A 24,873-nucleotide genomic window follows, 5' to 3' on the forward strand; every position below is an offset into this window, starting at 1 on the left:
ATATTTTTAGTTGAATTTTAATTTGCTTAGAATATAGAAATAACTTTTATCTATCTGTGTGGTGAATTTGAAGTCTGGAATAGATGTCACTGAGCAGTAAAGCCTAGGTGTAGAGCAGTGTACAGCTTTTCCCCATATGACTTGGAGTTCCGTGCACATGGTTGTGACAGTATTTTATTCAAAGCCTTTTTGTTTATGTGCAGGTGCAACAAACACTGAGCATTCTTCAGCAGCTAGCAACAGCAATGGGCCCCAATATCAAACAGCATGTGAAAAATTTGGGCATTCCTGTCATTACAGTCCTAGGCGATAGTAAGGTAGGACGCTCATCAAGATCTTTCCTTTTTGCCACTTGCTATCTGAGCTATGCCTGAGAATAACTGTTGCCATTTGGACTTGCTTTTGAGAGGTGGATGGTAGTTAAAACTACTTTTGGAAGCTTACAAATTAGTTTGGAAGGTTCTTGCCTAAATGACAACTTATTATCCAAATATGAGTGTGTGCCTGAATTTATATTCTGCTTGAGATGTATTCTCCTGCTTGTAAATAAACCCAGTAAGTATCATAATTCAATGAATTTTAAATGAAATGCGGTTACTGTATCATAGAATCATAGAATGGTTTGGGTTGGAACAGAGCTTCAAGATCACTTGTTTCAACACCCTGCCGTGGGCAAGGACACCACCCACTAGATCAGGTTGCTCAAAGCCTTATCCAGCCTGGCCTTGAACACTTCCAGGGAAGGGGCATCCACAACTTCTCTGGGCAACCTGTTCGAGTGCCTCACCACCCTCACAGTAAAGAATTTCTTCCTGATATCTAATCTAAATCTCCCCTCTTTCAGTTTAAAACCATTGCCCCTTGTCCTATCGGTGTTCTCCCTGATAAAGAGTCCCTCTCTGTCTTTCCGGTAGGCCCCCTTCAGGTACTGGAAGGCTGCTATAAGGCCTCCCTGGAGCCTTCTCCTCTCCAGGCTGAACAACCCCAGCTCTCTCAGCCTGTCTTCACAGGAAGGGTGCTCTAGCCCATTGACTGTTTTTGTGGCCCTCCTCTGAACCCACTCCAACAGGTCCGTGCCCTTCTTATGTTGGGGGCCCCAGAGCTGGACACAGTACTCCAGGTGGGGTCTCACCAGAGCGGAGTAGAGGGGTAGAATCACTTCCCTCGACCTGCTGGCCACGCTTCTTCTGATGTAGCTCAAGATGTGGTTGGCTTTCTGGGCTGTGAGCGCGCATTGTCAGCTCATGTTGAGCTTCTCATCCACCAGCACCCCCAAGTCCTTTTCCTCAGGGCTGTTCTCAATCCATTCTCTTTGCAGCCTGTATTTATGCTTGGGATTGTCTTGACCCACGTGCAGGACCTTGCTCTTGGCCTTGTTGACCTTCATGAGGTTTGCATGAGCCCACCCCTCAAGCTTGTCCAGACCCCCTCTGGACTGCACAACTTGATGTCATCAGCAAACTTGCTGAGGGTGCACTCAGTCCCACTGTCTGTGTTGCCAACAAAGATGTTAACTAGCACCAGTCCTGGTAGCACCCAGTCCCTGAAGATCGCCACTTGTCACTGGTTTACACTTAGACATCGAGCCATTGACCACAACTCTTTCAGTGTGGCTATCCAGCCAATTCCTTATCCAGAGTGGTCCATCTGTCAAATCCATGTCTCTCCAATTTAGAGACAAGGATGTTGTGCAGATCAGTGTCAAAAGCTTTGCACAAGTCCAGGTAGATGATGTCAGTTGCTCTTCCCTTATCCACCAATGCTGTAGTCCTGTCATACAATGCCACCAAATTTGTCAGACACGATTGTATGCATACTTCTCCTTCTGAAAATACACTACACTCAACACTAATCAGGTTTGCTTGCTGAAGTTGTTCGTAGAACTTTTGTTCGTTTAGCATATCACTGTGGATGCCAGAGTACGTTGTTGTCACTGTGTAGGAGACCTTTGATCTGTAGGTAGAAACAGGACACTCGCAACTGACACTGAAGCTTGTATGTCAGTGCCTAGCTTGTCAAGATGCTGTGTCAAAATCAAAGCTAGGACCATGGGAAAGAGCTATTTGAAGGAGGCTTGGGAAGATGCCAATGTTCTGTGTCAAAAGTCACTGGCAGTTATCAGAGGTGGCATACTTCAGATGTCTCTACTCTGAATGTAAGTAGGAACAAAAGCAGAAACTGGATCTACCTGTCTCAAGCAATGGAAGGAATAGGACTGGTCCTAAGGCTAGATAAAAACTCTTAGTTCGAACTGTTTTCTCATTAAGCATCTTAAAGAACTGAGATTTTTCACGTGATTCTTTTATTCACCAATTACCTGGAGGAAACAGCAAGTTCCCTTGAGTTCTAAGAACATGGATTAAGGATAAGACCAACTGTGATTAACTTGTACTGTTGCTAAAACGCATAATATCAGTGTTACTTATAAGCACTATAATGCTGATAGAGGATTGTATACTTGTTACTACTGCAACAATGTTTGAACTTTTTTTCATGTACTACAAGATTTACCCAATTTATCCAGTTGCCAGAGTTTTTGAAGATGAGTAGGGCCCTACTTTGAAATGTTGATAGTGGACCTACTGAATAGTTAAGGAAAATCAACAACTTGTAGCATGAGTATAGATAAATTAAGTTTGGGTGATGGGAGCCAAGGCCTCATCAGGCCGATGAGCGTCTCTACCTGCAGTGCATGATTTGTTTCTTTTCCTCAATGAGATTAAAGATGGGACAAGTTGTTTGCAAGGATGCTCACTTCTTGTTTAGATACATGCCTGGATGTTACCTGTGCATTTGAAACTGATTCTTACTAAAGCTAAATGAATCTGTTACATTATCAGCTTGCCTCAGAAATTCAGCCTATAGGAGAGAGTTGTATGTATGGAGTCATGTCTATACTGATAACGTTTTGAAGAACCAGGCTGTTAAGTATTCCATCTGACTTGTCATAACTTCACATAGCTGCTTCAAAAAAGGATGCTGTTCTACATTTTGCTTGGAAAAAAGCAGTAAAGATGGAAATTGGTAGGAGTTAGAGGGCTCCCCTGTTCCTGACTTGACTCTTGCTCATGTGTGTCCTAAATAAGAGTGCCCTAATAACAGGCTTCATAACCCACTTGCCTTAATTTGTGAATGTGCTACGTCTATTTTAAGCATTACAAAAATCACTAGCCTTATTCTTTAGCTTGTTGTAGGGTTAGGAGACTCCCAAAATTCTCATCAATGAATGGTTGCAGGTACGAAGTGCTTTTAAAGATACCCTTTGTCCCTTTTCATTAAACTTTTTTTTTTAATTATGGTCAATAAGTATAGTGTCTGATTCGGTGATTTCTGCAGTGGATAAATCACTAAAACTAAGTTCTTCTGAATCTTAAACTTCTCAGGCAGTGAATGAAAATGGAGATTTCAAAGCCTGTGATGTAGAAGCTTTTTCCTTTCATGTGAAGTATGAATTGTTGTAATCTTCGGACCCCTTTTAGGATTATTCTTCTTAAAGCTTTTTTCTTACTACAGAATAACGTTCGTGCTGCTGCACTAGCAACTGTGAATGCCTGGGCTGAACAAACTGGCATGAAAGAGTGGTTGGAAGGGGAAGACCTGTCTGCGGAGCTCAAAAAAGAAAATCCTTTCCTAAGACAAGGGGTAGGCTTCTGTTAAGTAAACTCTGTGAGCGTGTCTAATCAAAATAACCTTACTTGCTATGGACTGTGTTTATCTATGCAGACTGAAATGACACAATGCTACTATTACATGAGTAACCAAGTAGCTGTGTCTTCGTACTGACATAAAACTGTTAAATGTCAAAAAGCTAATGATGAGCTTTCCTCCTGCATGACGGTTGTCATTCGGATTTCAGTACCTCTGAAATGAAACTTTTGTCTCTTTTGATCAGCATTTTAAGAGCTAGTGTGTTTTCCCTCAAATTAACCACATGGTAGTGAAGACCAGAACTGAAGTGGAGGCATTAATATGTTTGAGGTTGATAAAATGCAGCTGAAATTCTGATGTTACTTTCAAAAGGAAGAAACAGCCCATGCAGTCTTAAGAGACCAGACTCCAAGTTTTAAGATAGCTGTGTATTAACATACTGTATTTAACTTCAAAAAAAATTTTTGATTACTGACAGATGTGATGTTGGTTGAGAATATTAGTCTGAACAAAGGTTGGGGTGGGTTTTTTTTTCCTACTTACATAGAGGTATTTGAAGGACTACTATTTAGGCTCTTGTGGCCTGACAAAGCACTGTGAACGCTTCTTCAAAAACTTTTATTTTAAAACTTCCTTTCAGCTTCTTGGTTGGTTGGCTGAGAAGTTGCCTACCCTCCGTTCTGTTCCTTCTGACGTACTCTTGTGCGTGCCTCACCTGTACTCCTGCCTTGAAGATCGAAATGGGGATGTGCGTAAAAAGGCGCAGGATGCCCTGCCTTTTTTCATGATGCATCTTGGCTTTGAGAAGATGGCAAAAGCCACTGGCAAGCTGAAGGTATTTCTATCACTAAGATTAGATAACGTGACCTTGAATGAGTGGATATTAACACGTCACTCAGAATCTCATGATATGCCATCTTGAGTCATGTAAGCTTGTCTGGATTTAATATTTTCAGGGGTGCTGAAAATAGTATCACAAGTCTGTGAGTTAAAGCTTTCTCTACTTCAGAAAGACTACAGCTACCACAGGTTTACCACTTCAGGAGCCTGACACTTATTCACTCTGCTTTTCTTCTGAAAAAAATCTACCTGCAGATAGCTTCCATACCAATTGTTGTCCAACGGTATGCCTTTGAACAAATGCTCTGAGATGGCTTCTAGCAATTTAGGGTATCTTATGGACCCTTGAGTGCTGAGTCACTGATAGGGCACTCCATTAACATAATAGGACTGCTCACCTAGAACAGATTGCTGGTTCACATGTTTCCTATAGGTCTTGCAGAAGAAACTTTATGGAAGGGTGTTTTATGTCTAAACAGAAATATCTGAAGATGTTGATGTTTTAAGATAAATGTCCTTGAACGTGCTAAACAGAGAATAGCTTATTTCTAACTACTGTTATTTTCCTTGTCTGTGGCATGTATTAGTAATCAGTATCGCTAATCTTTCCAAACTTGTTACTTCTTTTTACCCCCCGCTCCATTCTCTAGCCAACTTCCAAAGACCAGGTACTGGCCATGCTTGAGAAAGCCAAAGCCAACATGCCAGCCAAACCAGCTCCTCCTGCTAAAATGTCTTCCAGAGTGGTAGGGGGAGCAGCTCCAGCCAAATTCCAACCTGCATCAGGTAACCTCTCAAGTTCTGTAAAATAACTGAGAAATGGGTGGGTTTTGAAGCTTTTTAACATGCCAGAGGAAGAAACATACTTAGCGGGAGGAGAAGAATTCAGTATAGTTAGGGTTACAAATAGTGGTGTAATCTAGTGAGTTCCGTCTACGGCTCTGGTCTTACTTGCAGTTGAATCAACTTCCACTGTAGGAGGCTTTTTCTTTTCCACACAACCATCTGTCAGCTGCTCTTTGAAAATGTCTACTTGGTATTGAAGCTAAAACCCACAGACTAGAGGGTTTGGTTGGTTTTCTTTTTGTAATACTAATCTGATTTTAACATAACACTTCTTAAAATGTTTACAAATTAATTTTTATCTGGACTCAGTATAGTTCACTATGGGGCTACCAGAATGCCTGTGCTGATGCAAAAGAGTGGGTAATAGGATTAGGGGACAGTCAAAGTGATTTGAAGAAGCAGTCTTGCCTTATCTCTCTGCTGGGGCTAGCTTGCTTGCTCAAACTGGGTTGCAACTACAGCTCTAGACATCAGCCTGCACAGTAGATGTGCATGTGCATTTTTAAATTGTTTTGATAATGACAAGTTTGCTAACATGTTATGATCTTAATTATGAAAACTTTATATGCTGACATGGAATTTAAGGAACTTCTTTCATGCGTCTAAAGTCCTTGGACCTGTGTGATAAGTGTACTGTATCCATGAACAGTTTTTCTTGTGTCCTAAGAATGGAAAACTGGGCTTGTTGGTAGTTTGAAATGGTCTATTGTTTCTCCAGCACTTGCTGAAGATACGGGGTCCAATACCATGGAATCCAAGCCTGATCCTAAAAAAGCCAAAGCAGGAGGACCTCCCTCTAAAGCTAAGGTATGTTGATTTAATTTTGTATAAAATCAGTTCCATTAAGTTAATAACTGTAGTTGGTTAATGTATTATACGTAGAAGAGTATAGCTCTTGCTAAGGACTGCTTTTACTGAGAATCTTTATGCTTGTCTGAGTTCTGAAATGATGAGTGTTCTGTATCACTTACATAACACTACTTCTGTCATTACATATTTAATTCTTAAAGTCTGTGTTGCCAAAAATGCAGTATTGTGAGCAGCTTAGTCCATATTCTAAATCTGCTTGGCCTCCTTGGTTTCGTGCTGTTGAGAATTCATCTTATGATTGCAGTTCCGATGTTATACTTCGAATTTGTGGTTAGATTTTTCTGTTGTTTTGTGTTACAGTATTTTTTTTGTTATTAACTTTAAAGTTTGTTCTATGGGTATAACTAAAAAAGAAAAAAAAAAAACCACCACAACATGTTCTACAGTCCTGTTGCCTCCATTGTCTAAAGTAGTGCTGTAATGAGAACCTTTGATGTAGGTCCAGATTCATCGCAGGAATGAACAGAACAGACCTTGAAGGCTGTTGTACATTTTCTTAAGTCGATGTATTCTGTCAAAAGTCTGATGCTGGAGTTAATGCCGTTGCTGTGAATGCATTAAAAGGTTTAGAATGGTAACTCTTAAGAATTAATAACTGTCTAACAACAAAGCCTTTTCTGTGGCTTATTTACAGCAGTCAGATGTTAATAGCAGTATGTCCAAGGGCAATACCAGCCTGTCCAAAGTTAATACAAGCCTCAGCAAAGGCAATAAAGGCAATACCAGTCTGACAAAAACCAAATCTATCAAACAGGTACCATGCCGGGTTTTAGGGATGTGTGTGGGTGACTAGCACACTGGTTGAGAGTGATGTGTCGTACTTCACAGGGTACTACTACGCACGCTGTCATGGATAATTGCTTCCACAGCAGCAGAGCACATACTTTTAAAATTCTAATCAACGTTATTCTTCCAGCTTCTCTCTGGCTCTTGTACACATAGGCAGCATGAGGTTGGCTGATATGTAATGCTTGCAATTGCTGGGACTGAGGCATATGTATGTCTTGTGTTGCCTGTTAATACCTCGCTTTTTTCAGGGTGTGCAGGGGAAGAAAGTGCTAAGCAAGCCTAATCTGAAGGAAGACGATGATAAATCGGGTCCTATTTTTATCATAGTCCCAAATGGGAAAGAACAGAGGATGAAAGATGAGAAAGGTTTGAAGGTGAGAAAAATCTGAATGTATTCACAAGTTTTGAAGGAGTGTAACTTTAACTTATTCTTTTGTTTTTTAGAATTGCACATGCTGTGGCATGAAAGTGCTAGTCTCTGTCCATCCCTTGGATTGATTATCTAGTTCTTCAGTTGACTTTCACCAATATCTGTTTTACTGTGGTGTTTCTCTTCTGATTTGCAAATTTTACGTTTGCATTTATACACTCTCAACAAAAGCCAAAGGCCCTTTTTTCAACTTCCAAGAGATGGTCTTCAGTTGTGAAGAATCATCAAGTTTTTATCTGAAAACAGTCCACTAATTTCGGAGTTCTAGGATACATTGTAAATGCTTTAATATACTTATTTTGAACAGCCCTGCTTAGGAAGCTTGTCTTTTGTAGGGAAATCTGTTATTAAGACATGCACGTTATCTGTAACTTGCTAGCAAATAGGCCTATCTGTAGCTTAAAAACAACCACTTTAATTAAGGCCTAAATAAAATTGCTCCATGTAGAGAAAACTTCATGTAAGCCAAGGTGAACAAACACCACTGAATTTTTCCCATTACTTGTTGATAGTAAGACTTTGAAAACTAATTCTAAAGCAGAATTAAAAGGGATGGAATTTGCGGGTTCTTTCAGGAAGAAAAGGTATTGCTTGCTTTGAGTTACAAATGCTGCCTTTTACAGGTGTTGAAGTGGAATTTCACTACTCCTCGTGATGAATACATTGAGCAGCTAAAAACTCAGATGTCCAGCTGTGTGGCCAAATGGCTACAGGATGAGATGTTTCATGCAGACTTTCAACACCACAACAAAGCACTGGCTGTTATGATTGAGGTAAGTTTGGATCTGTGGTAGTAGATGACATTGTATAGGATTATTCTCTGCTATGAAAGATTCTACTTGAATTAAAATGAAATAGGAATTCTCTGAGGAGCTAGGGGTCATTGTTCTGTGATGTTGAAACCTTAACATCTATATAGAAATAATTTTCAGGGGTATGATGAAGTTGGTATTAATATTTCTTGGGAGAAGGGAAAATTTCCTCACTTCTCTTAGAATTTCAGAAAGCTGTATAAGTTAAAAGTCAGTACTTAACTTATGATTCTAGGAATCAACCAATAAATGTAGACCATCTTATCAGGCATAGATTTTTCCTTATTCTCTGTTCTTTTCTTGAACAATGTGTTTCAGTTTGCACAACCCCCGTTTTTTTTTTTCTCTCACTTCAAGCACTTGGAGAGTGAAAAAGATGGAGTTATCAGCTGCCTGGATCTGATCTTAAAATGGCTTACCCTGAGGTTCTTTGATACCAACACAAGTGTCCTGATGAAAGCACTTGAATACCTTAAATTGCTTTTCAATTTGCTGAGTCAAGAAGAGTATCACCTTACTGAAAATGAAGCATCCTCTTTCATCCCATACCTTATCCTAAAGGTACAGTTCACTGTATAGAAACTAACCTTATTTTTCATGAGGAATATGGCAGGATACCATCAAACAGTGTAATATGTTCTTTCCGAATATACTGTGAATGGTGTTAAATCTCTTTTCCCAAGTAATAAGTGAATATGATGAGAGGAAGTGGCCTTGCGTTGTGCCAGGGTAGGTTTAGATTGGATATTAGGAGAAATATTTTTAATCGAAATGGTTGTCAAGCATTTGGAATAAGCTGCACAGTGAAGTGGTGGAGTCACCATCCCTGGAGGTACTTAAAAGACAGGTAGACATGGCGCTTAGGGACATGGTTTAGTGGTGGACTTGGTAGTGTTAGGTTAATGGTTGGACTCAATGATCTTAAAGGCCGTTTCCGACCTAAATGATTCTATGATTCTGTATTGCATATTTGCCTTCAAAAGCCATTTACCAAAGAGGATTTTTGCATTGAGAATAATTCTGCCTTTTCTGACTTTATTTAGAGTAATCGACAGTATCATGAGACTGTTTAAAATATTCTGTATTTCGTCTCCTCTTTGACTTTTCCACTAGGTAGGAGAACCGAAAGATGTTATCCGCAAGGATGTACGTGCCATTCTGAACAGAATGTGTCTCATCTATCCAGCCAGCAAGATGTTCACTTTCATCATGGAGGGGACAAAATCCAAAAACTCAAAACAGCGTGCAGGTGGGAAATGTCATGATAAACTGGGCAATTGCAAAGTACTTGAAATTGCTTTGTTTTGCATCTTGAAAACCACAGCATAAAAACACTTGGTGGAATGTGAGATTTGCTTATGTATAGCATTTTATGCAAATGTTTGTAAGTGTTTAAAGGATCGGATTTTAAAGTAGTATTATCTTGCTTTTTATTTTTGGTGTCTCTGTACCCTCCAAAGATGAGCAATCTGTTAAATTACTCTTGGCATTAGGATTATGAGTCTCCCTTGAGTAGGCTTGTTGTCTTAGTGACACAGTAATGGGGAGAACAGTGGCAATACTATTGTCCAAATGACGAAGGGAATCGGTTAATCTGATCAAGACTTTGGAAAAAAAATGTCTCTACAATGTACATCTGTCTCAACTTTATTATAGAAATTATTTGTGGTGTGGTGTTTGTAGTTCAAACAACTTCCTAGTCACCTTGAGAATATCTCATCTTGATATAACAAGAAAATTAAAATATATACGTAATATAGCATTGAAAGCTTATGACTGTCTAAACTACCTAGATGTGAAGTTAACTGTAACATTGCTTGTATATGGTAGTAGGAAATATCTGAAGGGATGACTGACAGCTTTTAAATGCCAGCTGTGTGAAGTAGTCTGAACCTTTAGTTTACTATTCATCCCATAAATCACCCGGAGTATATCTATCACCACCGTTGTGATTGACACTTGTCTACAGTGAATGTTCAAGTTGTGCAAGCAACGCAGAAACTGGGAGGGCTCTGTTCCCAGCAGCTTTAAACTTGAATGTGCATGTGTCATTTTTCTTCCTTTAGAATGCCTGGAAGAGCTTGGATGTCTGGTTGAATCGTATGGTATGAATGTATGCCAGCCAACTCCAGGGAAAGCCTTAAAAGAAATGGCAACTCATATTGGTGATAGGGACAACACTGTACGCAATGCTGCACTGAACACCATTGTGACTGTCTATAATGTTCATGGCGACCAAGTGTTCAAGCTGATTGGAAATGTGAGTGTAACTGGAAATAAGCTTTTTTCAAACTTTTTTTTTTAAATCCTTATGCTTTTGTAGGGGATTAGCACTGTTTTGCTTATGATTGGTCATGGTACGTCTTGCTCTTGGTGTCAAGAGCATTTTGTAATGCTGAAAATAACTTGCTAAACTACACTAACTTTTAGATCCTCTAAAAGTTAGTTGGTTAATTCCTGATTGTGGGTTATATAACCTGGCTGTTCATAAATGAAAAACTAAATTGGAAGAAATGAGCAAAATGCTGACTTCTATGGGAATTAAATTGTTTATAAAGAGCAACTTGAATTATAGTGAACGGTATAGGTAACACTTGTGATTTGTAATGATATTTAGGTAGCTTGCTTGACTGAAAAAAGGCTAGTTGTTGGGGCTCCATCAAGTACTCTCAGCTTCTGGGTTTTTTTTATGCCCATCTTCAACTGCTTTGCAGTTGTAATCTGGTAAGTTCAGTTTGCTTGCTTTATCTGACTGCACTCCAGTGCTTAAGGTCTGCGTCAGTACTGCGTTGATTTGTATTGCTGCTGTTTTGTTCTCTGGAAATCATACTTAGCTGTGTCACCTTAAGTGCAGTAAAAGTTAAAGGTGACAAAACTCAGATTCCAGTCTCCAGCATTGGAAAGCTACTTCACTGTGCTGTCTAGAATTACTGTGCATAAAAGATTAAGTGTACTGAAGTCTAACCTGAATCAAGAGCTGTTAGACCACTTTCTCCTGTTCTGTTCTCTGAATTTGTGGTCTTGGTAATGTTTCTAGCAGCACTTAAACTGATTGGAATATGATAGATATGTTAATGCCTGTACTAATTTTTTGTGTTGTGTTATATGCCGTAGTGCATACAAGCTATGAGAGGCATATTTTATGGACTACAATGAGCAGGGAAGCAAGGCTGCCTTTTTTTCTTTCCAACTTCCTGAAATGTTGAAGTTTAATTCTTATTGAGATGGTTACCACAGAAAATGGGAGTCACGTTGATGTTGCATTTTCGTTAACACTTTAGACTCCCATCTCAACTATTGTTCAGAGTGCAATCTGCCGCCTCCTCAGTGTTGCACAGTCCATTAGCTTTTGTTTGGATTTTCAAGATTAAGAAAAGAACTGTAACACCTGAACTATTCAGCCCCTTCTAACTGTGGCTTTCTGAACTTCAGTATGGTCTATCTAGTCCCAAAATGTATGGCTTTTCAGGAAGGTTTCCAAATCATTGGGATGCTGGGGAGTACTTCCCACAGAATTGTCACGGCTGCTATTTTTGAAATGTAGTTATTGGTAACTTTCAGTCCTGTGGGTAAGCAGATGAATATGATTCTTCTCACTGCATGAGTTGGAGTGTTCAGTTGGCTTACTTTGTGTTCAGGTTGAATTATGGGTCAACTGGACCCTGGCTTCTGTGGCAGGGTCCATAGTGTTAAAGCATTGCCTGGGCTCCTAATAGGGGGATATAGAAAGACTTGTTTCTTGGAAATTATGCGGACTAGAAATAACAGTATTCAGTACTACATCTTGTCAATATGGGTTAATTAGTTCCTGAAGTGGCGTCTGGCAGTCCAGAGTGGCCCGGTTAGATTGCTGCTAGATGGTAGTATTGACAGTTCCTATCCTTGGTATTAGAGAACTTCAGTCTGCAGTAATAGTAATAAGTGGTATACCTCCTGTGGGTGACCAAGATTGCTAAAATCCGTGCAACTCAATTTGAGTGAAAGTGTTGTGCGTTACAGCTTTCTGAGAAAGACATGAGCATGCTGGAAGAAAGAATAAAACGGTCAGCCAAGAGACCGTCTGCTGCTCCAGTGAGGCAGGCAGAGGAGAAACCTCAGCGTACTCAAAACATCAGTGCTAATGCTAGCATGCTGCGGAAGGGACCAGCTGAGGACATGTCCTCCAAACTCAAGTATGTAATGATACATTGCGGTCTGAAACCTGCATAGTTCATGTGCTAATATCATGTGTGGCGATGTTATTTTAGTTCTATCATCATCTTTGCATGTTGTGAAAATTGGCCAAATAATGTAAAACAAAATGTCTGAAACTTTTTTTGTCTTGTCTGTCTTGAAATCTTTCTAAATGGTCTTGTGCCTTTTTTCACTGCTTCTCCATGGACAGAATTATGTATCGCACTTATAGGATGTAAGTACTGCCCACTAACTCCTTGGTAGCAAGGCTCTTGTATCTTTCAATTTCTATCCTAGTCATCCCTTCCTGAGGGTGACAGGCTTATTATGGTCAATTCTAGGTTATATACAGGTTATATTACAGACCTAAGGAAAAGAAAGACACCAAAAATACGGGGTTCTGCCAAGGTGACTATAGATCAGACTGCAGGCAGACATGGCGCTTCCACTTTAGGCAGCTGTTAAAAATATCGTGAGAAATTCCTATGTGTTACGTTAAACGTAGTGTTGATTGGACCCTGTTTTTAACTTGTTAGGGCACAGAATTGGATGAGGATGTGTGAGTTGTGGAGCCTGGGGCAACAGTACCAGAAACAAAAAGCTCAAAACAGTATTCCTTGCTACCTGCTCATTATCTTGGAATGAAAGTCCCTGTTGAGAACTACGTCTTAGAACATTTCTAAAAGCTAATATACAACACAAGTCGTATAAGATGCTGGGAGTCCTAAGTTCAGATGAGCTTGCAAGGTTGCTATGTACATATGGGTCCTAGCTATCATTTAAAAAAAAAAAAGCCACTCATAAACTTTTAATGCTTTATTCCATTAATGCTACTTTAAACTGTGCCAGACATCTCTCAAAATGAACCAGTCCATACCTATCACAGATGCAGGGGGGTCTCATGGTGGGTTATAAGAGAAACTAGGAAAGCAAGTAACTAGCAGCTGCTGTTCTGGCCTATAAAAGCTTGTTTTACTAATGCCTGGGGGAAAGGCAAAGGGGGCTATTAGGGGGCTTGAATAAAATCAGAAATTCAAAATCTGTGCTATTCTATTATGAGAGCTTTAGGGCTACCAGTGGATGCTAGTGCTAGTACTCTTGCCTCCTGTATATACATAATAAACACCTCTCTTCTGGTTTCTATAGCCAAAATCGCAACATGGGCAGTCACTCTGAGAGCACGCATACAGTTCCACGGGAATTTCAGCTGGATCTTGATGAAATTGAAAATGACAATGGTACTGTCAGATGTGAGATGCCAGCACTTGTACAGCACAAACTAGATGACATCTTTGAGCCAGTTTTGATTCCTGAGCCCAAGTGAGTCTAGTTCTAACTCCTAAGTGAAACCAGTAGGGCTATTTAAAAACTGATTTGGGAATCTGAATTGAATTGAATTGCTAGTTTCTACATTCAGACTTGTTTACACAAGAAGGTAGTGTCACCTAATTTCAAGAGAGATTTCAAAGCGACAGCCTGTTGTACTGTTCTGTAATCTGGAGGGCAGTTATTTCTAATGAAAAACCTGAGTTCTGCTTATGTGTTTTTTTTAATAGTAAAAGTATCTTGAATTTGTAAATGCATCATCAGTGTCTTTACAAGTAGTGCAATAGATATGTTAAAAGGAATGATTCCTTCTTTGAGTATCCCCTGTGAAGAATGAAAGCCTTTCCCTTGTCTCTAAAGCGTCATTGAAATATAGCAGTTCAGTGTAAACTAGAGCTATCTCTCCAAAGAGTAACGAATCCTGTTTTCTTCAACTGTTTAGAATCCGTGCTGTGTCCCCACACTTTGATGACATGCACAGTAGCATAGCTTCTACTATCAACTTTGTCATTTCCCAAGTAGCCAGTGGTGATATAAATACAAGCATCAAGGCTCTGGCACAGGTAAGAGAATTAAGGTAGCAACTGACAACACTACACTAAACTGTTTGTCTGCGAGGGTGATGAGTTGCACTGTGGTGGAGCAATCATGTCAGGTGACGTGGGCTCTGCTCAGAATCTCCCTGATGACAAAACTAAGTGCACAGGGGCCATCTGACTCGCTTTAACAATAGAAATTCCACTTGGGTGATGTAGGATAGACTCTTAACACAGAAGCACTAAGAAAAAAAATAAAAGTATCTCTTTGTTTTTTGTCTACTATCTGTGCTACAAGTTTGATAAAGCCAGTTAAGCCAGTGAGAATTAACTTTTAAATGTAAACTGTTTCAGAGATCTACAGCAAAAGATTTATCTTGCCTCATAGCTTTTACATGTTTTTGGTGTGGATTTAACTACTTAAAAGTATTTTATCCAGAATATTTCATAAAGCTATTAATTCCAGAGTCCATAATGCAGCATTTCATATTTTCATTTGTGTACAGGATAGGATTGCAGCTCTGAAAGATCAATTAGTTGTATTTGGATTAGGAATAGCAGTCTGTGGCTAGTGATTTCAGGTTAAAGCTTAGAATACAAGTGCCTTGGCAAATGGATTGGTCAGGGCAAGACCTTTTTTATAGAAAAGTTTTAAAATTGTAGTTATTTTGCACTGTTTGCATTATGTTGAATTTACTTGAGTGTTTTGTTTTTAAATCTTAGATTGATGAGGTCCTCAGACAGGAATGCAAAGTAGAAGTTATGTCTGGACACATTGACCAATTCCTAATAGCTACCTTCATGCAGCTTCGGCTAATCTACAATACGCACATGGCAGATGAGAAGCTAGACAAAGATGAGATAGTGAAACTTTACAGCTGTATTATTGGGAGCATGATCACGGTAAGGCTTTGACCTGAAAGTTAAGGTGAAGACCAAATAATTTCTGTGCGGAAGTTGAAGGAGAATGGAATGTCTGTCCGTACATGACCTGTATCTAGGTTAGCTTACTATTGAGTCTCACTTATGAAGGTTTCATGCTAATTGTTTGCTTGCAAATGTACTTTTTGAGGGAGTGGGGAACAAGAAACTGGGGAACAGAAAAAGATCTATTTGTTGTTTTCTACAGAATATAGCCACTCTAACACTTTTATTAAGCTCTGTTTTAATATTCCTTGCCTTTTGAGCGCTTGATTGGTGGCCTAAGTATTTTCAGAAGACACAGTAGAAATAACTTTCTTCCTAGTTGCATTTTTATTTTGTTGGGGTGGGGATGTCAAATGGTTTGACAGTGTAGTCTAGGGAAATCCCTATATTAAAGCACTATGTGAAGGGGGAAACTTATAATATTGTCTTCAATTTGTAGCTATTTCAGATAGAGAGTCTTGCTCGAGAGGCTTCCACTGGTGTGCTGAAGGACCTAATGCATGGTCTTATTACATTACTGCTGGATTCTCGGGTTGAAGACCTTGAGGAGGGTGTGCAGGTCATCCGATCAGTGAACCTCTTGGTACTGAAAGTTCTGGAGAAGTCTGACCAAACCAACATCTTGAGGTATGTAATGAAAATTGCACAATCACTGCTTCTCTTCACCCATTCCTGTGTATTACTTGAGTGGCTAAGATTGCTTCTTAGTTATTCCGTAAGCAAGGAACGATGTCTGTAGGATCATTCAGCTGGCTAATGAAAAATTGTTACTGATCATCAGTGGTGATCAGAATTTGACTGGACAATCTGTGCAGCTGGAGGCAGGCTAAAAGAACCAGCGTAGTAAGATTCTATATGCTTTGTAGTTCAGCAGACTGCCTCTTAAACTCTTGTAAATATACTAGAACGAAAGAGCTATGACATAAACTGCTGGACTAACCCCAGTCTCTGGTGTGGGGAGTTAGCCTTTTTTTGTGTGTGTAGCACTTTGTGTGTGTAACTATTATAAACTTATTTCTTCTAGTGCTCTGCTTGTTTTGCTCCAAGACAGTCTGCTAGCAACAGCCAGCTCTCCTAAGTTTTCAGAACTTGTCATGAAGGTGAGCCTGTAGTAGAGGTTTTCAACTTATTTGATTTATCTGAATCAACTTAGCTGAAAGAACAGATATATGAAAAAAAAAAAGGTGATCATAACTTAATATGTTTCTTATAACTCTTATAAAATTATAATCTTATAATTAGATGTTACATATAGTGACTTCATGTTTGCCAGGAGGGAGCTTAACACCTGCTAATAGTTTACAGAAGCTTGTGTGTACTAATACAAATGCCATACAGATGTGTGCAGTCACCTGCTGGGCTTATTTGCTTAGGCACAGCGCTGTACAATAGATCGAATCAGTCCCAGGCTGGAGCTGGCTTGTATTTTGTCATCTCTGAGGATAGGAAGAGTGAATATGCAAATGTCTGTGTTTAAAGCATGGATGTAATGTTTTTGTATAATACAACACTGTTTTGTAACTGGTTAGATTTAACCTCATTAAGAACACCTAAGTTGTCTCTAAATCACAAGACCTTGGGCTGTGTGTGGGTGTACATAGCATATATGCATTATCTGCTGAAACTTCTTCACACAAAGGATTCAGTCTCCTGTTGTTGGTAGAGAAGTCAGCACTACTTTTATGCATCAGCTCTAAAGAAGGACCTGGATACAGTACAGCTAGTTACAAAGAGAAAATGCGTACCAGTGCAAATATAACTTGAACAGACAAACATGGTGTGTGTCTGTATGTGGTAACAGAGTAAATGGCTCAATGATAGTTTTGTGTAATCTCTCCTTATATAATCAAATGCTCATTCTCTGAGTTGTCTTGCTTTAAGTCAGCCTCTCATTCCAGTGTCTGTGGAGAATGGTGCGGCTTCTTCCAGAAACCATTAATACCATCAATCTGGATCGGATTCTACTGGATATCCACATTTTCTTGAAGGTCTTTCCCAAAGAGAAGCTGAAGCAATGTAAGAGTGAGTTTCCTATAAGGACACTGAAGACTCTGCTTCACACCCTGTGCAAGCTGAAAGGGCCCAAGGTTAGAGCAGTCACTAGTCATCATGTACTTTTAAAGTGGGTGTTCATGCAATCCCTAAACTTTTCTGTTTTTTCTCCTTTTAGATCTTGGATCATTTAACAATGATAGACAACAAAAATGAGTCTGAGCTGGAGTCTTACCTGTGTAGAGTAATTAAACACTCCATGGACCAGACTGGAAGCAAAGCTGATAAGGATACAGAAAAAGGGGCTTCTCGCATAGTAAGCAATGTAAATGTGTTGGTAGGGAGAAGGAATGTAAGGCAATTTATTTAAGAAACAAGTTTAACTTTGACTGTGGAATATGAAGTAGTAATTGCCTTTCCAACATGCAGCTAGTGTTGGAAATACTCTTCCGGTTTCACTTTTATTTATGGCTGTTTTGGGAGCTTGGAGTGTGTTTCTGTTATTACCTGAATATTCCCGTATCCCAGGATGAAGTGCTCTCCAGGACATTCAAGTGTGCAGCGTAGGTTTTATGCTGCCTGCTACTGCATTTGATCTATTACAAGTTAACCATACCCAAACCGGGTTTTAAACGCTGGCTTCTCATCACAGCTTGATGATGTCCTTACTCTCATTCTGTGTAAACAAGTGGCTGTGTAAAACCCTAATTGCTTCAAGATTTTCTTCATCTTGGAAGCTCTATGCAGCTAGAAGGTCCGAGGGGAGGACTCTGCATTTGTCTAACTTCCTTCATTTTTATTCACTTTGTTTTAGAAGACTCTCTTTATTTATTTTTTTTAGGAGGAAAAGGCTTCGAAGGCCAAAGTCAACGACATCTTGGCAGAAATATTTAAGAAGATTGGCTCCAAGGAGAACACTAAGGAGGTAGGTGCTTCCTTCCTGCAAGGAAGAGAGCATGATACGTGAGAATGGTGTATGCAGCAGTTCTAGTAATGCGCAGGAACTCTTTCTTCCCAGGGTCTGGCAGAGCTGTATGAATACAAAAAGAAATATTCTGATGCAGACATTGAGCCCTTCCTGAAAAACTCCTCTCAGTTCTTCCAGAGCTATGTGGAAAAAGGCCTCCGGCTGATAGAAACAGAACGGGAGGGGAAAGGAAGCATTGCTGGTTCTACAGGTACACCTTATAGCAAAGCTGATTGATTTATGAGAAGCAGCGATATAAGGAGAGCAGTTGTATATCCTTTGGTAGAAACTAATATTTGCAGATGTTTATGGATTTCCAAATTGAGTTACATATTTTCTTGGCACTTGTGTCGCGTTGTGAGGCACCATTTGCAGGGCCCGTATGTATGTTCTTTACAAAAAAGGTGTTATAACCATTGTGACACTAAATGTAGAAAACATCTGAAAGGCTTGGTAAACAAGTGGTTCTAATTCGTATCTTGTAGGGTGAACATTAGCCTATGCTTCATGTCTCTGGTACAAATAATTGTTTCTGCAAAGTATACAGCTGGTTTATAACAGCAGCAGCTGTCTGGTTTTTGTTTTACCTTTTGGTTACTAAAATGGTACAGGAGTTCTTGATAAAGTATTATTTACTGAGGAATTGAAACGTTTGTTTTAAATAACTTGATCTGTTTCTATAGCAGACTTTGTGATAAATCACAATTTCCAGCAAGCTTTTTTAATGGAATAAATTACTGTAAAACAGTTAGTCATTTCAGGGAGGGGATGTGACTAGGTAGGGCAGAAAATTCTACCTTTCATCCTAGAAGTCCGTACAACCAAGAAACGTTAGTTCATCAGCTAGAGATTTCAAAACAGAATTTATGTGCCCCAATTCCGTCCTTTTTTTTTTCCTCCCTAACTTTAATAGCTTGATGTAATAAAGGATATTGTTTCATCTTGCAACTGTGCTTTATTTGGACTAAAGTATAAACACTTAACCTTAATTCCTCTTTTATCTCTTTTAAGTGCCCTTGCAATAAACTAGTGAAAACAAATCCCTGAGTACACTAAGTCTTAGAACTTGCCATTCATTTCAGAATGGGAAGGGTTTTTTCATAATGTAAAACTCTTTCCCAGTCTTTTGGTAGAGAAGCTTTAAAAACCTTGCTTCACGCCTTCCAGCAATCACAATTTCAGATTGAATTGGACTGAAGGAAGAGGTAAAGTGGGGTTAAAATCAGTGGTGAGGTCTGCCCAGCAGTAGTACTGAACTTAGAAAAAGGCAGAAGACCCCAAATATTTCCTATCCTTCCAATTGCTGAGTTCTCTCTATTGGGCATCGTGATTATTGCTGATGCACATCAGCATCTTCCTCTCCCTCCCGCAGTCTTCTTTAGCTGTCAGCCTCAGCACTACTTCTGGAGCTGCTCTACTGCCACTTCTTAAATGTCTTAATTTCCTTTCTAGGTTTTCAATTGTCGCTCTTGCAAAGAAATTACAGGACTGATATGCCTATACTAGCAAATGCAAATAGCTTGTTAGTTTATAGGTTGGTTGATGCTTCATCCATTGCATCTTATTTCAAGTAACTGACTAGGCTTACACTCTTTGAATGTTTTTAATCGTTTGTTTGTTTGTTTTTCACTCTTCGCCCCTTCCTCTCATCCTCCAGGAATTTCTCCTCAGATGGAAGGAACGTGTGTTCCTGCTTCTACCCCCACTGTGTCTTCGTCTATAGGAAACACAAATGGGGAGGAAGTGGGGCCTTCAGTTTACTTGGAAAGATTAAAAATTCTCAGGCAGCGTTGTGGCCTTGACAATGCAAAGGTATTGTACTTAACAACACTTGTAAATCCCATGGGGATGCATTTCTTTTGTTCTCTTTTTAAGAATTCACATGATTGGTTCTTTAATGCCAAAAGCAGATTCCAATCAGAGTTGATGATCTTTCATTATCCTGCATGTCCTAGTTATTCACTGCATGTTACCACGCCTGGTATAAATGGCTTTAAACTCACTACTTGGCTAAGTTGGCTTACGTTTCAGTCCGCTTTGTTTGCAGCACTGTTGTACATGCAGGTTGTTTCTACAGCCCTGTAGTTTCCTATCTTCCTTTGCCGTGTAGTTGAGTCTCAGAAAGGTTCAAATAACTTAAGTACTGTTCTCTAAAGTTTAACATATATTGACCTCTGTTTGAGTTGAGTGATGTGGAAATTATAGATCTTTCTGCTCTGAAACAACCATAAGAGCTGAATGAAGACTTGGAATGAAGTTGTATATATTTTGGGTGTATGGATACTGAGGCATAGAAATGCTGAATGCGCTTAGTATTGGAAACCTGCGGGCCAAAATTTCTAACAGTGGTGACCTATGTGTTAGGAATCTAGTGCAGATTACTGAAGTTTGCACTACTCAGCCACATGAGAAGTGACGTTCACTTGGAATTAGTCATCCAGGCACATCACTCTATTAACTTTTAATATGAATTTACATATCAGCTCACAGCTCTGAAGAGGGGAAATGTTTCCTAGATGACAGTAACAGGATAATTAACGCAGATGGAAGTATCACATTGGTAAAAGAACAATGAATTGATATTGCAAGTCTTGAGCAAGGTGGATCTTGCCAATCAATCCAAGTTTCCTAATTCCTCCAGAAAACTCATTGGCTATTGATGCTGTCCATAGTCATGGACTTTCCTCTTGTGGTGTTAGAATTCAGGCTGTTCAAGACTGCAGCAGGCCATCTCAGTAAAACACTCTTCTGCTGTGAATTTTTGATCTTTAAAGACTGTAGTTCCTTTGTAGTTCCTTTCAAGCTAAACATGAACTACTTAAATGATAGGAATGGAGCACTGTAGTTAACTTTGCATGGTTCTAACTTTGGCATCAGACTTTATCGCTCCAGATCACTTGTGTTGTATTGTTTCTTCCCTTTCCTCTGCTTTTTAGTGTTTCTTGTGAAGATGAAAAGCCATTGATTATGGTCTGCATTTCTTATATGGTTTTTGCCACTATCTGTCTTAACACTGCACTTTCCTCCACCGTAGCAGGAAGACAGACCACCTCTGACGTCTCTGCTCTCTAAACCAGCAGTCCCTACAGTTGCATCCTCTACAGATATGCTTCACAGTAAGCTCTCCCAGCTCCGTGAGTCACGGGAGCAGTACCAACATCTGGACCTGGACTCCAATCAGACTCATTCCTCTGGCATTGGAACTACTCTGGCTTCACCCTCTTCTGCAGCAGCTAATATTGATGACTTGAAAAAAAGATTGGAGAGAATAAAAAGCAGTCGCAAATAGAGATGCAAGAGACAGCATCACTGCTTGGGCTGTCTTCAGCTTTAGTTTACTAAACTAGAAGTCTTCATAGTTAAATGGCCTCATTTAGGCCTAATGTATACAAACTGGTTTATGTATAATACAGTGGATTTTGGGGGGTTGAGTCATTGTGGCACAAGTATTTGTACATACTCTGCTTCTCAGTGAGCATCTCTTTGACAATAGAAGGCTGTCTGTGTATTAGTTTTAGTGTACAGACCTGTAAACAACCATCCTCTTGCTCTGACTAGTTTCTCATAACTTGTTTTTTTTATTTGTAAAATTGTCTTTAAGATCTTTTCCTAGTTCTTAACTCTTAGAATATCTTTAGTGACTTCACTTTTAATTTTGTGAATTCTTCTCCATGTAATCCTTGAACTGTTGATTCTGTACGGACACATGGCATGAAGTAACTAATTTAAGTGTCTTTTGTAAATAAAGTTTGCATTAACTATACCAGCCTCTGTAGGGACAGCAGTGACTGCTGGTTAGAGAAGTCACTCTCTATTTCTGAATGTTAGTGACTGGGCGTCTATAAACAGAACTAAGCTGTTCTTGACGTGAACCTTGGGGTTTGGCTATATTTTAAGGAAGATGAGTGCATATATACTATCTGTGGGTGCAGTCCTGAGACTTCGCACTCGTACTTCTATGAGCAGTGGTGCATTTCTCATATAGCTGCTTTTTTTGTTTTGGAATATGTTTCCATAACTTGAGAGTAAGTTGAGATTTAGTTTGCTGAAATGCTTGTTTTAAATTATCTAGTCCTTGTGATGCCTCTGCCCAGATTAAGCGTAGTCCCATCTGTGTACAAATGCTTTCTTTGAAGGAGCCTGCTGCTGTTGATACAGAATAGATTAGCAGTGATGTACAGTCAGTGGACTCATTTATCTTGAACTCATTTGGTTAAGCAGTCTTCCTCATGCAGTTTTCAAGTGCAGGTGGACCTCACCACCACATTCTTTTTGCTCTTAAACATCTGATGTCAGCAAACTCTACTGTTTTGTGTAACTAAGATGCCTGGTAGAGCTAGTCTGAGAAAGCTGTAGCCACTGCTTTTTTTGTAAGAGTGTCTTTTGATTAGCCTTTTTCAGAAGGTACAAGTATGAAGATGAAGGCATTTACTGTGTGGCCTTTCTAGCCCTCTTATCTCTACAGAGGTGATGTGTTTTCACCTTACTACTGCACTTCCATGTGAGAGCTGGTTGTGAAGCATAAATTGCACATCTGTTCCATAGCTAGAACAGAGTTATCGAAGAGTTGGACAGGCAGGCTTAAAATAGCACACTTCTGCTCTAGATTTTAATCTGTTCCACGTAACTGCTGCTTTCGTTGTTTGCTCTGTGGACCAGCAGTCTCTGCATTAGGGCTGTTACTGAAACTGTCTTGCCTGATTACAGTAAAAATGTGGCTTTACATTAGTACCTGTACAACAAGTCTCTGCCAGACCTTCCACAAATGGCTGAAATCTTCCCTTTACAGGACCCCGGGGCTGGGGTTGCAGTTGACATAATGCTGCTTGGCGCTTATGGTGAGTTTGTACACTGTGACAGCAGGTGACTTGCGAGCGTTCTCCATCCTGTGTTAATTGACATGATGCGATTCATTGCTCCACCACCTCGATTTAGTAGTCGCTATCTCTCCTAACCTGAACCAGGCATGCACTTTCTTGTGGAACAGAGCTGTATGACAGGTGGAGGTTTCGCCCTTATTGGTAAGTGCTGAGGTTTTGCGCACTTAAACTGGGGCTGTTTGTGAATGGTTTGTGTTGGCTGGCACTAGAGTTACTGCCACTACCTCTCAATTACTAGCTGCTTTTTGAAACTTACTGACATTTACATTAATCCATATGTTCCTTTACCATGTCCAGCAGGTGTTCTGAAAAGCTATTTGTTAATTAGCTCAGGATGTTAAAACAATGCCTGCAAACCTGCATACAACTATTTTAAATTTGAAGCTGAATTGGAAGCGAAGTACAGGAATAATTGAGTAACAGAAGATGTAGCTGCTTACTATGAATGGGTTTTTGCCCTATGTCTCTGTAGTGTTTGGTTGGACTCGATATCCTGGGAGTTCTGAACTAAAACTTGTGCACATAAATTAATAAAGCCTAATCTTTAGCCCAGACAATATTTAAATAACATTAAACTGAATTTTAAAAATGATTCCTCTGTATTGTTTGTAACAAGTCAGTATTAACAGTGACTTACTCCAGAAACTGTATGGTCCTCGTTCCCCTCTTAGAGATGTAATTTCTCACAGATTATTAGATAGCAGTGAAAGGGTGAGGCTAAAAATTAAAACAGAAGGGCTAAATATTTTTCGCTGTTTGATGCGTGTGGTTATCAATGACTTAACAGTTGTGGAACCTGAGCTTTTGAGGTTTCTTTCTTCAGATGTCTTTGAGACATTGTTTCTATGCTTTCTTTGGGCAATCAAATTGGGCTGTCTTTAAGTTGGCTTCCAAATGAGCCATCTTCAAGGAGGTGGCCAGACAGTAATTGATCATAACTTTGTTTGTATCCAGCTAATTTCAAATAGTTACCTCTACTGTCACTTTCTCAACATGGTCACTCTGCTTCTTAATACTTCATATGAAGTACAACAAAATGTCTCTGTTGCCTGTTTCTGTGACTTGATGGCACTGTGAATGAGGAGTTTAGGAATCTGGTGTCATAGGGAGCAAGAACAGTTTCCAAATCTCATGATTACTTTAAGAGAAAATTGGGCTGAACAAATTGGCTAGTCAAGAATGTGTGTTTACTGCTGTACCTGCGTCCTTGTTGGTCCACAAATTGCTGCTAAAGAGGAGGTCATAAAAGAACTGAAGCTTCTTTTGGTAGTGATCCCTAAGCAGGTTTTATAAGACAACCAAACAGGTGTAGTTCAGGATGCTTCCATTGGAGGCCCTTTAACAATGACTGTGCATGAATTGCTTCCTTCTGAATCTTGCTGTGCAGGACCCAGCAGTATGTACTATTTAGAAAGTTACTGCCATGCAGTAATGGAAGTGCTACTTAATGTATTCAAGCCCATATTCCTCTGTAGGATGAATTGCATACAGCTGGCATCTGTAACTTCTTACAATGCTAACCTTGTAAACAGTGGTGCTGGTATTTGTCTGCTATGGTAGCTGAGAACAGCGTCTGTCCTATCAAAAGAGGTTATAGTTGCTTTACTTTTGACATTGGTGTTTTGTGGAATGCCAGTTACTGTAAGGTGATTATCTCCAGTACATTTTTGGCTCAATTTCTGGAACAGAAAATGAGTTGATTTGAAGGGAGGAAATGGACAGTGCCTGAGGGCACATTTGTGCTTACTGTGACTGACTTAAGGCCATCATCTGAGATCTAAAATCTGTTGATGATTATAGCTGATAGAAAGGAGGAAAATTTGTTTGAAGCAGGTAA

The 24,873-nt window shown here is 39.6% G+C and overlaps 1 protein-coding gene and 1 non-coding gene across 8 annotated transcripts in view; both read left to right on the top strand.

Annotated features, from left to right (window-relative positions):
- Positions 1-21,919, top strand: part of CKAP5 (cytoskeleton associated protein 5) — a 52,854-nt gene extending 30,935 nt beyond the window's left edge. For 2 of the 7 annotated variants that reach the window (XM_074584459.1, XM_074584461.1), the window contains exons 23-45: positions 204-317; positions 3,514-3,642; positions 4,289-4,483; positions 5,139-5,274; positions 6,053-6,141; positions 7,242-7,367; positions 8,047-8,196; positions 8,593-8,796; positions 9,349-9,484; positions 10,302-10,495; positions 12,235-12,407; positions 12,620-12,643; positions 13,555-13,728; positions 14,177-14,297; positions 14,994-15,173; positions 15,637-15,824; positions 16,222-16,297; positions 17,096-17,284; positions 17,368-17,505; positions 18,031-18,114; positions 18,208-18,367; positions 19,814-19,968; positions 21,191-21,919. In XM_074584459.1, coding sequence (XP_074440560.1) covers positions 204-317; positions 3,514-3,642; positions 4,289-4,483; positions 5,139-5,274; positions 6,053-6,141; positions 7,242-7,367; positions 8,047-8,196; positions 8,593-8,796; positions 9,349-9,484; positions 10,302-10,495; positions 12,235-12,407; positions 12,620-12,643; positions 13,555-13,728; positions 14,177-14,297; positions 14,994-15,173; positions 15,637-15,824; positions 16,222-16,297; positions 17,096-17,284; positions 17,368-17,505; positions 18,031-18,114; positions 18,208-18,367; positions 19,814-19,968; positions 21,191-21,445 — 3,390 coding nt within the window. In that variant the 3' untranslated portion in view covers positions 21,446-21,919. Of the gene's footprint in view, positions 1-203; positions 318-3,513; positions 3,643-4,288; positions 4,484-5,138; positions 5,275-6,052; positions 6,142-6,838; positions 6,959-7,241; positions 7,368-8,046; positions 8,197-8,592; positions 8,797-9,348; positions 9,485-10,301; positions 10,496-12,234; positions 12,408-12,619; positions 12,644-13,554; positions 13,729-14,176; positions 14,298-14,993; positions 15,174-15,636; positions 15,825-16,221; positions 16,298-17,095; positions 17,285-17,367; positions 17,506-18,030; positions 18,115-18,207; positions 18,368-19,813; positions 19,969-21,190 lie in introns of all 7 variants that reach the window. The other 5 variants (XM_074584456.1, XM_074584457.1, XM_074584458.1 and 2 more) reach the window with 5 other exon arrangements.
- Positions 14,347-14,457, top strand: LOC141743223 (small nucleolar RNA SNORD67). The gene has a single exon (XR_012586990.1). It is a non-coding gene; the product is annotated as a small nucleolar RNA SNORD67 (small nucleolar RNA).
- Positions 21,920-24,873: the final 2,954 nt, after the last annotated feature.

This window comes from Larus michahellis, chromosome 4 (genome assembly GCF_964199755.1).
Source record: "Larus michahellis chromosome 4, bLarMic1.1, whole genome shotgun sequence".
NCBI classification, from domain to species: domain Eukaryota; kingdom Metazoa; phylum Chordata; class Aves; order Charadriiformes; family Laridae; genus Larus; species Larus michahellis.